Below are 13,592 nucleotides of genomic sequence, written 5' to 3'. Positions count from 1 at the left end.
ACTGAATTGTTACAAAATATCGAATTAAATACTTGGAAATTGAAGTCAAACCCTGAGCTGCATAAATGGAATTTACACACTTTTGAGCAGGAAGGAATAGAAGTGGAAAGAAAACCACCATCAACGTCTCTCTGCAATTTTACAGATGACTTACACCCAAGGACCCTAACTGAAGAAAAGTGAATAAAGCTGCAGAATAGCCAATGAGACACTTGAGTAAGTAACAAAGCAAGGAAAAGCTACTAAAAAAAAAAAAAAAAAGAACACACAAGGAAATCAAAGGTATTTGTGCAAAGACAATGAGATCTCAAGTGGAACATCCCTAATTCCCCACTGCTAGAGAGACAGAGGACTGGCATAGGTCCTCATGCAACAGGACCACTGTCTAGCAGGTGACCCGCTGCAGCCATTTGCCCACTGATCATTCTCACTTGCCCGCGTTGAGTGCACTTGTGCCACTTTAACTACTCAGATGATTGGTCTCAGCACTCAGCCTGCTCCACTGGCACATTCAATTAGCTGACTTTCATCATGAAAATAGGATCTTCATATGAGGAAGCACTAGAAAGTCAGACATCTGTGTTTACTCGAGGCAGACTGACTTCAGTACAGGCTATTTGTATAACTGCATATCTAGGTCTCGCTCCTTAGAACCCATCACGTGTACAGGTTCATCTTTATATTCAGGTGTTCCCTAACACATCACTAAATACAAATTACCTGTCTGGATTCCCAGCTGGCCAGTTCGGGAACTAGACATCATAAAATCCTGATCCCAAATGGGAGAATTCTGGCTGTACACTTCTTCTTCCAGCATCGACAGAAACCTAGACAGAAAAGGAGGTGAAATATTAACAGGATCATTCAAAACAGGCCATTCTTCAGAGTACGTATTTGCAACTTTTTTATTTTTAATTTAAGAATATTTACTGATTCAGTAAAAAAGAAATGCTGTTGGCCAATTCCTTTTTAGAAAAGCCAAACACACACACACACAAAATGCAGAGCAGACATTAAGTATGCTAATTCTGTAGAGTGCTTTTGCCTAAGAAAATTTATCTTTGAGTATAAGCAATATTTATCTTATTTGCAAATGCAGAAACAGTTACAAACTACTTTTACAGAACACAACTGTGTACTAATAAGAAAGCTATGTGAGAGATGCCAAGGTAATCATATTACACAATGATGGCAAAATATATCTATTTTGACAAACCACTGTTTTGCAGATGCATGTGCTTTCTGCCTCTTACAGATTTATAAAATCTGTTACTAGGAAGATACTCTCTCAGGAAGATACTTTCATTCCTTTAAGTGTCCTACTGTAACATTTAATTGCTTGTTCATGCTTGTGTAACATTATTTCTAATCTTATTTTGGTACACTTAGAGATACAGCATGATTTTAAACCTCTCTTAGTATTATGTGTGAGAAAAATTTCACAGATTGGACTATCCAGCACACTTGCCTTCACAGGGCTAATACATCAACTCCCTTGCAGAAGCAAGATAGCTGCTTATCCTGTGTTGCACAAAAGGGTTTTCAGACCAGAAGTTGACAAGGCAGATTTTTACTGTCTAGCGTTATCTATATGTATAGAAACTGTCCAGCTGAAACCAACAGAACTGTTGAGTAAGGCTTTCTTGAACAAGATAAGGATTTCCAGGATCAAGTCCTACTCTTGTATTTTATATATAGGACATTTACACCTAAGCACGGCAATGGGTGGTGTGCTGCTATCTATACAGCTGATAATGGCTAAAAAGTTTGTAACAGCTACTTGATTGTCTGTGATGGAGCAGAAGCACAAATTAAGCTTTTTCCCAGACTACATTTACAGGCAGCACAGCAGCTCTGTGTGCAGACTCCTTGGTGACTATTTCCTCGGTACATACAGACACAACCTGGGGGTGCTCCCTTTGCCCAGGAAGGAGGGGCCAGGGCATCTGGGAGCCCCACATCGAGGCCAGACACCAGCTCTGCAGCTCCTCTGCAGGGATCACTCTGCATAACATCAGCAGAGACAAATGCTCCAGGTAAGTACAGCCCATAAAAGATTTAAAACGCTATTCCTATTTCCCACTGCAAATACTGCTTCTGTTTCTTTTTTTTTTTTCCACAGCAGAATATTAAAATGAACAGCAGTGAATAATAATTTTTTTCAAACTACTTATCTAGGCTGCACAGGCAATGTATAGGGTCACATGCACACCTCCTTCCTCTGCAAAACTGCTGCTTGTGTCAGTGTGCTGTTAAATCCTTTTTTATACCTATTTCAGGGCCAGATCATGACCCAATTCCCAGCTACACACAAACATTCCTGTATCCATAACAGTCTACCCCAGAGACAGTTTACATACTTCAAAGTGGTAAATGGCACTATTAATAGTAGGAGCAACAAATCCTGGTTCTACCCAGCTTTGGAAAGCTCAGGTTGTTTTTCATTCCTCTGAGCAATAACCCAACTCTAGCCCCAGACAGCAGCTTGCACAGTATTAGTGCCACTGGCTCTCCTATAGGTTCAGTTCCTTTGTTAGGATCGACAGACTTTTAAAATATGGGCTAGAGAGCTAAGCCATCCTCACAAAATACGAATATTTTTGAAGTGATATACTGTTTTAAAAGGGAGCATACAATGAACGATCCTGTCAACACCACCCTTAACTACCAGTAAAATGCTGAAATTAAGTATTGTCAAAGTTGAGCATGTTTTAAGACAAATCATTCTCTCACATACCCTAACATGTAATTGTTGTAAATTGTGAGAAACCATCATCAGTATTCAAGTACTGTAACAGGTAACCAATATGAAATCAAATGAGTTTAGGATTCCCTGATGCAGCTTTATACTGACTACTCTTTTTGTTGTCAAATGAACATGCCTTCTGGGGGTGGGGTGAATACCTTGTTCCCTATTACAACGTTGAAATAAACTAGACTTCCTAGGTGTACATAAACCCCAGCACAACACTCCCTTTTTTACTTCTCCATCATAAAAGCAGAAACCAGCAAAATGTTTTATGAGATCTGGCCTTCTGGTGTTTCCAAGGACTACAGAAAAAGAAAGTAAATGATCAACAGTACCTGCTAACAGGCAACAAGCACAATCCCCCACCAAGATGAATAATCCCTTCCATAAAGTAAAGCCCTAGGACAAAGCAAAACAAGTGGCTGTGTACGTAACAAACACTAGTTCAAGCTATGGCAGAAAAGAAAGCTGCAGCATCTACTTCTTACTGAATAAAAGGAGGAATTATTTTAAGCTGCAGGTGACTTTTTCTATTTCCATGCCAAAGCTGCATGCTACTGGTTAACCCTGAATGCAGGCACACTGCGACCCCTTACTTTGGAAAATGGGTGAGGATTAGTGTTCGTTTCTCTTGAGGAAGCTTGTCTTTTTCTTGCCTGGCCTGCTCCAGCAACTGCCGTCTCATTACGGTAAAAACAGAGCGAAGCAATGTCCTACCAAAAACCTGGGTGGTTTCATATCGAGGTAGACTGTCACAGAACTGAGGGACGTTGCAATAACAAAGCCACCTGTAAAGAGGAAAAAAAGCCAGATGATTATCACCATCTAGCATATGAATTAGTGCAATAAAACAACTACCCATGTAATTTATAATGCAGCTGAGAGCTATATGGCTGTATAAATCAGCTCCACATCAAATCCAGACAGAGTTAAGCAGCATTTACAGTGCCCAGGTTTTTTTTTTAAGAAATGACAGCCAAGTACTTTTAAGTCTGTATATATTCTTTTCTCTGCAGTCTAGTTTCCACAAAACACTCTTGTTGGAGAAAATAATCACAGATCACATAAAACTTGTGTTGGTATCAGGGATTCTCTCCGCAGCTCATTCATTCTGCCTCTCACGTCTCCTGCCTGCAGCTCCAAACACCCTTAGCCTGGCTCATTTTCCCCTCTTTAAACTTCTACATTTTCCCAGAGAGATGCAAAAGGGGTAACACTTTTTACTAGCTCCACCTCAATCCAACTGAGCTCCCACCCTTGTCTCTGACCATCTGGCTTCTTCCACACTGATTTGATACTCTTTCATTTACCAGTAACTCCCTCCAAAGTAAGTTTTGCCTTAAGAAGTACATATGAAAATAAAGCATGTTGTTACTCTTCTTGGAAAAGTGATCATGGTACTGAAGAGGTAAATCAGGAGCACACTAGATGTGTAGGCCACAGTATCTGTTAGTTTTATAAACAAGATTTCAGTATCTTTGTGTAGGTGAACAGCCAGTGATAGCTGTAGCTTTAGCAGAATCAGATCACAACCATTATGAAAGCTCCAACATTGAAAATGTTAAGAATGGGATGCAAACAGACTGTACTGGATACTGCACGAGTTTTCTTATTCAGACCCAAAGAACAGCATGTCTCAAAATGCTTTCCCCAAGGCTTGTATCTTAATCTTTGCAAACACGAGAGTTGCAAAACTGTTGTGAGATACAGCTGTTCCCAGACCTCTACTCCCTGCTCTTGGCTGATAAAGCACGCCTCTCAAAACACAGGCATGTGTGTGAATTTCTGATACAGTTTCACTCAAATGATTGAATTTTCAAATGAAGTCAGTGACTGCAAGAATTCAGGAGGTGCACCCATGGCACACTGCAGCTTCTTCAGCAGCCTGAGCAGTGCCCCGAACGCCACGGAGGTAAGAAACTTACAATGACAGGTTAGATCAGATGCACAGAGGAGGTACAAGGAATCTTAGGGACTGTGGGCAGGAAGGCTTGAGAAACCACAAGTGACAAAATTATTAATAACAAAAGTCACCAGACAGAAAGAATGCCAATTACTGATTCCATATAATAGTTGACTCCACCCAACCCTGGCTACCTAACATCTGTATCACAAACAAATGCAGGTCAAAGACACACCAAATATGTTTCTAGGAGCCACATGGATTATTAGTAACCATTCTCTACACCAGGTAGTTATTTGAGGTGACAGGTCACCTGAGAGCATCCCAGTTGGACACAGATAGAGCAGAGCCTGCTGTCTCAACAGCAGACTGTCCGCAGCCACAGTTTCAACTCGCAGCAGAGTCTGCTGTTCTCCCTCATGGAGGTGAAGTCTTTCAGAGGAAAGGCCCCTAGAAAAGCAGGCAGAAGGCCGTGCTCATCCTCAGCCCGGAAAACTGTCCCTGTGGATTGCTGGGAAGAGGCTGCTGACAGGGACCTTGGCCAACCGCTGGCCCTGCTCACAGGCCGTACGTTAACTGTCGCCTGCACGGGCAGGAACGGTAACTGCTGTCCCTGGGCTAACTGAAAAAGGGCTTGCACTATTGTTACTTTTTCCCAGGGAAAAGCAAAATTAAGGGTCTTGGCTTTTTTTCCTAGCTCTTCTTCCCTCAGTGACCAAGTTATTCCTTTGAATTCTGACATCATATAAAAGGGTCATAACAAGACCTATCATTTTAAGGAACCTAATAATATCGATTTCCTACTTAGCATTCAAACACTTACAAAATTATTATAATTTTCCAAATCTTCTATGATTTGGTTTCAAACTGTGACACTTTAAAACGTTTTATCTTCTTTCTTTTCTTTTTAAGTTGAATAACAAATTGCCTGAATCTTAGTACATGAAACAAGGATCTTACATGAGCCTCATATCTTGAGAAGACCAAGAGCAACTTTGCAAACACAGGACATGCAAAAGCGTTGTTAGATGCAGATGTTCATGACCTCTACTGCCTGTTCCTGGCCGATAAAGCACACCTCTAAACACACAAGGGTGCATGGGAAACTCTGATAGAGTCTCACTGAAATCATCAGGCTTTCATATAAACACCATGACTGCAAAAATTCGCAAGGTGCACCTGTGGTGCACAGATACTGCTGTACTCCTCAAAAGTGCATGTGCAAGACTTGTAGTAAGCAAAAGCAGCATTACCTGGTGTAATTCACCTTATACCCTGCAATATCATCATTGGGTGACCTTAGTCTTCGCTGAGAAGGTGTCTCCAGGTGCCAGTAGTTAATGCGGTTCAGAAACATTTTAGCCAGTTCCACTATCGTTTGCCTTTCCTTCGAGGGTAAGTGGCTAAATTTGTACTGCACAAAATTATTCACACCCTTAAGACAGAAGAAAATGTTTCAATATTAGCCATAATTTTTGTAGGACTGTCCTCAAACATTTATGTTTATTAAGCTTGAACTTGCATTACATGGGAAAGAAAATAAATCCCAGATCCCATGAATTCTTTGTTCAGCTACTAGTGTAGCTGCCACAGGCTGGTTCCCCTGTGCACAGCAGCAGTTACTTCAAGATTTTTTTAATTCTATCTACCTCCAGCAGCTGATGTAAAGGCAAAGAAGGAAATATATTTCTTTTTCCCTGCCTCTCTAAGTAAAAACCTTTGTCATAGAACACTCTACTAGTCTTTATTCTATATGCTCACACATGCACAATTTTGCTAGTAAACACAACACATGATTTATTTCCTCTGTAAATTAGGCATCACCTGTAAACCTCTCCAACTACTTCCCAACAGTAGACTATGGCTTGTGGACTTCTAGTTAAGTTTGTGTCTATACATCATATTATTTCTTCAACAAGTGCCAGTCATTTCACAAGTGTGACCCCTCATTACACTTTGTACACTGTCCACTTTAAAAAAAACCGCTGAAGATAGTTAAAATGTGTGACTAAAAGTGCTGCAATACATATATACTATAAATGAATTATAATACTGTTGCTTAGCAAATACTTTTGTGTAATTGAATTGCTGAACTGCTAAAAATAGAACTAAAAATATTCTATTTTAAGGGAAAATTTCAAAATAAACTGTAAGAAAAATTACCCTTTCATCTTTATGCTTTAATTTCTTAAGCAAACTGAACATTATGAAGAATGTGACAAAAAATTACATTGTACAAAACGTTTTTAATAGTATATGTTATAGTCTAGGAGTGTATGGAGATCGCATACACTTATTCTTTGTTCATACTCAAACTAAAGGACTCAAGGTAAAGACTTTGCAGATATTCAGCAATAAAATGGTTTTGTTTTCCTAAATTTTAAGAATTGAGAGTTGCAAGGAAACAATTAATGCATATAACAGTCTTCACACTCAAAATACTCTGTTTAACAATAGAACATCCATTCATCCACTGATGGGAAAACACAGAGCTCCTGTTTCAGTGAGGTATGTGAGCCTCTGCATAGTCTCACTGGAGCTAATCAGCCCACTTGTGTGCCAGAAGTGCATTCTCAGGAGCTTGCTTAACCAAAATCTGAATTGTCATATGTTCTTCATCCATTGAGAGTTACAAAAGCCTCAGTTATTCTTTGGGTTTGGCTTTGTTTTTTATTGTGTACCCTCTGAAAGAGAAGAGTATGATCTCACTGAATTGGATTGTAACATTTGCATTGATTTACAGAAGAAAAGTGTCATTTAATATTGGATTTCAAAACTTCAATAGCATTTTTCAACACTTGAAACAAAGAAAGATTAGAATGCCACACATAAAAGCAGCATTTTAATTTCATTCTCTAAAACCATAGAAAAAGTAACTTCCACTAAAGCCTAAGATGAACAATGAGAGAAGTCAAATAATATAACTATTGTACCAACACTAAAGGAGAAGCATCAGAAGTCTCCTACTTTGCTCTAAGTAATACACAAAAACATCTACAAACTCCCTAAAATGCCATGTTTTCAAAACCAGTGCCTATGTCTAAAAAAAAAATGAACACAAGACCCCAACCAAACCAAACCCCAAAAACCTCACCAAAGAAATAAAAAAAATTTAAAAAAAAAAAAATTTAAAAAAGCCCAAAACAAAACAACAGACCAAACCCACATTTTGACTGTTTACCTGTTCAATGCTAGGTTTCTCAAATGGGGGACTTTCCAAAGATCCTTCTACTACAGGTTTTCCCATATGTAAAATGCACTTCCTCAAAAGCTGTTAAAAATATACATTTTTAAAAAAAATTAGCATATTTGCATGGAAGTCACAGGTGCACAACCTACTGCAAACAGTACTGAAAATCTCCTGGCTCTGTATCTGCTGGTTTAGTCATCAAAATTTATAGCTACTGATCTTCACTGTGAATTCACCTTCTTTGAAATGCATGCAAGAGGCTCCTCTGAGCAAATGTAGGCAGCTAAATTAGCATTTATGTCAACTGAATTTCCCAATGTGTGAGTGAAGAGGGTAAGGCTTGCAGGTCGCCGAGTTTATAGATGGGTCTCATGATCAGCTCCTCAATTAGTTGGATGACTTTTGGAGAACAATTGGGTGCACTGCAAGTACCAGAAGGTCTAGCCCATGGTTAGCCACTAGAGCACCACTCTAGAGAAAAAGTCTCAGCAGATAGTCAATACATGCATGAGGAGCAGTGAAATTGGCTTATGTGTGAGAGTGAAAAACGTGAGAAGATATTACACGAGTTCAGCTTACTTTGAACAGGTAGAAATAAACTTGCTTGGTGTCTGCATCTTCTTCTTTGTGGACACAGGTGAACAGATATTCCACATCCAAAACAATCCCCAGAAGCCTATTCATTTCTTCTTCAGACACATTCTCCAGGTGAGAAACATGAGCAGCTAAACAAAACAAAAATCCAAACCTGTAAAAAGCCTACTGACAGAACCAATAGCTCAAGTATTCCCCAGGATATCTCAAACTAAGCCATAATGGTAACGGCATTGATCTTGTTTGGTATGACACCTGTTTAAACAGAACATCTGATCGGAGGTAACTGAAATGTGTGTCATATTGGAGCAATCTGTGAAGGTAGTCCAGCGATGGCAATTCCCACAGCAGAGAAATGATGGTTGGTTGGAATGACAGCACCTGTCAACACTTAAAACAGACAACACAAGTCCTGCCTGTATTAATATGTTGCAATATATAACTAACTACGTACATTTTTGTCCAAGGGGTGTGCTTTTGAGACAAGGTTTCCCGAATAAAGAAAATAAATCCATAATTCCCATAAGTTAATTCAGCTGTTGATGCAAATAGCACCTTATTCTGTGAAGAGTAAAGAAAAAAAAAATGGCTCCATAAACAAACTTTTTGTTTTAAACTGGACATCGTTGGCCAAGTCTTGTACTTTTCCATCATGTAAAGTCAAATTACACTTTGTGCACACTATACTAACAAAGTTTTTGTAGACTGTACATTCTCATTTGTTCAGAAGTTAACAGAAAAGCACCTTTTGATGTATCACAGTTTCCAAGCGACAAACTCTCTCTTATCATCTCCAAAGGTAAATATCGTTTCATATCTGTAATTTTCAAGAGTTTGATGTTTGTATGCATCAAGTGGGACATTCATGTCAAGCTGGTTTGAACAACTGATCCCAGGAAGACAGAAAGCAATGCAAAACTAAAAAGTCAGCTCCAGTAAGAAGATATTTGCATTACAAAACCCAACAATCTTCCCTGACTCCAGGCCAATGTACATGGTATGCATATCCTTTCCTCTGAAAGGACAAGATATCCTTTAAAAGAAAAGAAAAATTATTTAAAAGGTTAGACATATTAGTTTTTCTATATGTTAATAACTTTTATCAATATTTACTTCTTAAATAATTATTATATTGCCTCAGATATGTCAATGTGATTAGGACTGGTAAGAAATTTTCAACATAAATCTGACTCCTTAGTGGGGGAGGAAGTGGGGAGAAAGAACACTTGATTTGAAAACGATCCTATTTATTGGCAACTCAACAAAGATGGTTTGTTTTAGGAAGTCTGGTATGACACCAGCCAAAAAGTTTAAATTCAGTAAGTTCGTGCAGCTTCAACTAAAAAGGACACTGTAGTTCAGAATATTAAAAAGATGCCAGCAATTGTTTCCACTTAAACATTTATAATATAATCTTTGAAAACTGAAAGGGAGATAGCTATCATGAGCTTTCTTTAAGGAAAAATATTCAACATTCTGGGCAGAAAAAAACAATTTCATTTCTGTCCTTGAGCCAGATATGAAGGTTTAATATTCCCAGCTGTCTGTTCTGATCTTGTGAAGTAATAAATACTCTCCTATATAGCATTGCACTAGAAACTGATAACATACTAAAGAAACCTAGCACTCAACAAATGACTAAATCATCAGCATAAGAAGCCATTTCCAATCAGTTTCCGTAAGAATACTGAATGTTACCGTGACTAAACGTTTTATTAAACTAGGGAATTATTATCCATATGGTGAATCTAAAAGTAATATAAGTGTATTATTAGCATGTACTTAGTACCAGTAATCATTTTCTGTAGTCACTAATGTTTGTACATCAGCCCAAACAATCTTTCTTCAAGTTCACAGTCTACTTACAAATTCTTGTGGCTATTAGTAAACCTTTTAGCAAAATCAAAGCTTCAGTACACTGCGAACAAATTGTGTTACCCTTGACTAGAGTTACACAATCCCATTCATCTGTATTGCCCAACTGATAGATCCTTCCTTGGCTGCTGTTATGCTTGCAAAAAAAACCTTAAGAAATAAGCAGTAATAAAAATAAAAATATCACAAGTATAGGTTGGTACAGCAGGCAGAAGAGGAAAGCAAGCAAGCAGCAAAAGAAAGGCCAATGCAAGGATATGAAGACCTGAAAAACAGTAAGTTAATTACTTTAGTTGTACAACTTCAATGAGCAAGTATTTGAGTGTATGAATTAGGAGTTGTGAGAGAACAGATTAATGAAAAATGTGTCCAAACTCTCTCTCTAGATCAGTGTGTACATAAAGCCAGCAGTAATCTATATAGGACAGGCAAACCAAGAAATACCCAAACATGTTACATGAAGGTGCACAACAGGAACTGAAGACAGTGCTGGGGTAAAAAACAGACTGAGTGTATACAGAGTACTAACACCTTAATTAACTAGTTTTAAAAGTGACTCAAGACAGAAAATGTTTACCAAAAGGAAAATGCACCCTGCAATACAGGAGAATCCAATAAAAGAGAAAAGAGCATCTGACTATGTAATGCCTTGTCTTGAGGATGGTGGAGAGTGAATTCTAACAGTATCCAACTCAGTCACTGCTTCAGAGTCTTATGATAGTGACCCAATGCATCAACCAAAAGAAATGGTCATTAAAAGCCCAGTACTAAGCCACGCCACGGGGCTGAGCCACAAACAGAAGAAAACAATCTGTAGGTAAGTAGACAGGATACAAGAAAAGAATACAAGTTGTAGGTAAGTAGATAGAAATAAGCTAATACCATGAAACAGATTTATGCACCAAAAACTTCACTGGCTTCAAGATCAAACCATAACCCCAAAAAGAGGTGTCTAAAGCAAGACTAATGTCTAGGATTATCTCTGGAAGAAAATAATAAATTTTAAAAAAAAGAAGAAAGGCAAACCCTCAAACGTCCTACATTTTACATCAGCCATGGCTTTAACCAGTACAGGAATTTCTACATCACTATTTCAATGACTCTCCAAGGAAGAGACAATGCAGTGTAAATGATAATCTGGTGCTGACACACCTTGCAATCAGTCTCATTTTAAAGGCATTCAGCAGGTTTTCAGGAACATGCTAATTTAGAGGAGATGAATAGGAAAATTATCTTGAAAAACACCACTGAAAGACATATTTTTGCCAGTAGTGTGAGAAAGCAGACAGCAACTCAGTTATTTCAAATGGAACATCATTCTCATTAGCTGCAGCTGAAAGAACGAGAAGCTTCACCTTTTCTAAAAACAGCAATAAATAAAACCAGAGATGGTTTCATAAGGTAAATTTCACTGGTACTGATTTTACAGTACAGCTTTTTCCTGTCTCTGTAGTTAATGAGCAATATAAGAGTTTTTAACAGATTAAAACCAGCCTTGGCCTTTAGAAGAGCCAAGTCTTTCTACAAAATACAGATAGCATCCATAAATTCTGCTAAAGAAACAGGAACTGAAAGACACAATGTTTCGTAAAATTTAAAAAGAAAAACATAAAAACCAACCAAAAAAAAAAAAAACAAAAAAAAAAAACAAACTCAACAAATTTCTTTCTTCAAAGGCCAGGAATGAAAGGGACAGGTAACACAAGCTATCCTAACTGCATTACCAAAAGCAGCACAGAGAGGCTATGGGATGAAAGGTTGAAACTTGGCTAAAGGCACCAAACTTTCAGTAACACCACGCATTTGTTAATCTTCTCCTGCAAGCAAACCCAGATATTTGGGATATCAGAAGAGGAAAGAAATCTGTTGAAAAGCTCAGGAATAGATCAAATGTAATAAGAGCACAAAAAGAAAAGAGAGCAGAAACAGAAATAAATATTTTTTTTTTTAAAAAAGTATTCCATGCTAAGTAAAATGTTATTTTTAAAAGTGAAAAAAAATATTAAATGATCCATTGTGAAGGATGTAAATTTCCTTTTTCTTATTTAACTGTACTAAGTTTTGGACATCAATAAAAAAATAGCAACTGCTTCTTTTCAGTTAGGTCTGATTTTTATTTTAGTTCAATTTTTATTCAATATTTGATCAAGTATACAGATAAAGTGATCAGCTTTTATTTTGGACAAGGACAAAGTCTTGAAAAAAAACCCAGTGATTCACCACTCAGGCTATGTGGGTAATAAATCGACATTTATTATCAGTCTGGAAAAAAAAAAAAACAAAAACAAAAAACACAACAAAACAACCCCCACCCGCCAAAAAAAATTAAAAAATGAGAACTACAACAACACCAACACCACCACACACAAACAAACCTACAGCAGTATTTAACAGTGGATTTGAGCAGCTGCTTCCAAGTTTTTGGAAGCAGTTGATTGTGGGAACTGTTGTTGGCAAGCTGTCTACATAATAACTTCAACAATGCTGAGATTGAAGAGAAGGCTCCGAGGTGACCTTATTGTGGCCTTCCAGTGTCTTAGGGGGGCCTACAAGAAAGCTGGGGAGGGACTTTTTAGGATATCGAGTAACAACAGGACGTGGGGGAGATGGGGCAAAGCTGGAAGTGGGCAGATTCAGACTGGACATGAGGAAGAAGTTCTTCACCATGAGAGTGGTGAGACCCTGGAATGGGTTGCCCAGGGAGGGGGTTGAGGCCCCATCCCTGGAGGTCTTTAAGGCCAGGCTGGATGAGGCTCTAGACAGCCTGATCTAGTGTGAGGTGTCCCTGCTCATGGCAGAGGGGTTGGAACTGGGGTATCCTGTGGTCCCTTCCAGCCCTGACAGATTCTGATCTGTTTTAGCAGAGGACTTTAGAGCCCTAATGGCTCAATGGTTGGACCTGATGATCTTGAAGGCCCCTTCCAACCTAAAGGATTCTATGAGATGTACAACCCCATGTTATTTTTTCTGACATGGAAAAGGCACAGCTCTTGTGGGTAAAAATATTTGCTTTAACAATGTTAAAGAATAATATTTTATAGATTATTCCCTAGAAGGAAAATATAATACAGCCTACAGGAGAGAAATAGGTTGCGAGTAAGGCAGGTGGCAGACAAAACAATGTGAGGTGAAAACACGTGTTACACAAAGCTTAGCAGTGATTTTGCATTTTAACATCTTAGAGTGCCTGGGCTGACAGAAGCTGTACTTGAGTTCAATTCCTTTGGAACTCATGTGAGGCTACGTCCAACACACCGAGACCACTGCCCTAACGTGGAGCT

General features: G+C 38.5%; 1 protein-coding gene across 1 annotated transcript in view; it reads right to left on the bottom strand.

Moving 5' to 3' along the window:
* The window catches only part of LOC103774437 (histone acetyltransferase KAT2B), a gene marked incomplete at its 5' end in the record, with an annotated part of 28,650 nt that extends 20,083 nt beyond the window's left edge, over positions 1–8,567 (bottom strand). Inside the window, 5 exons of the mRNA XM_008941842.1 lie at positions 721–827; positions 3,346–3,537; positions 5,906–6,087; positions 7,834–7,923; positions 8,422–8,567. Coding sequence (XP_008940090.1) covers positions 721–827; positions 3,346–3,537; positions 5,906–6,087; positions 7,834–7,923; positions 8,422–8,567 — 717 coding nt within the window. The remainder of the gene's footprint in view (positions 1–720; positions 828–3,345; positions 3,538–5,905; positions 6,088–7,833; positions 7,924–8,421) is intronic.
* Positions 8,568–13,592: the final 5,025 nt, after the last annotated feature.

This window comes from Merops nubicus, unplaced genomic scaffold (genome assembly GCF_000691845.1).
Source record: "Merops nubicus isolate BGI_N331 unplaced genomic scaffold, ASM69184v1 scaffold21266, whole genome shotgun sequence".
Lineage (NCBI taxonomy): Eukaryota > Metazoa > Chordata > Aves > Coraciiformes > Meropidae > Merops > Merops nubicus.
Note: the sequence above shows the minus strand (reverse complement) of the source record. Positions and strands in the feature narration are given on the sequence as shown.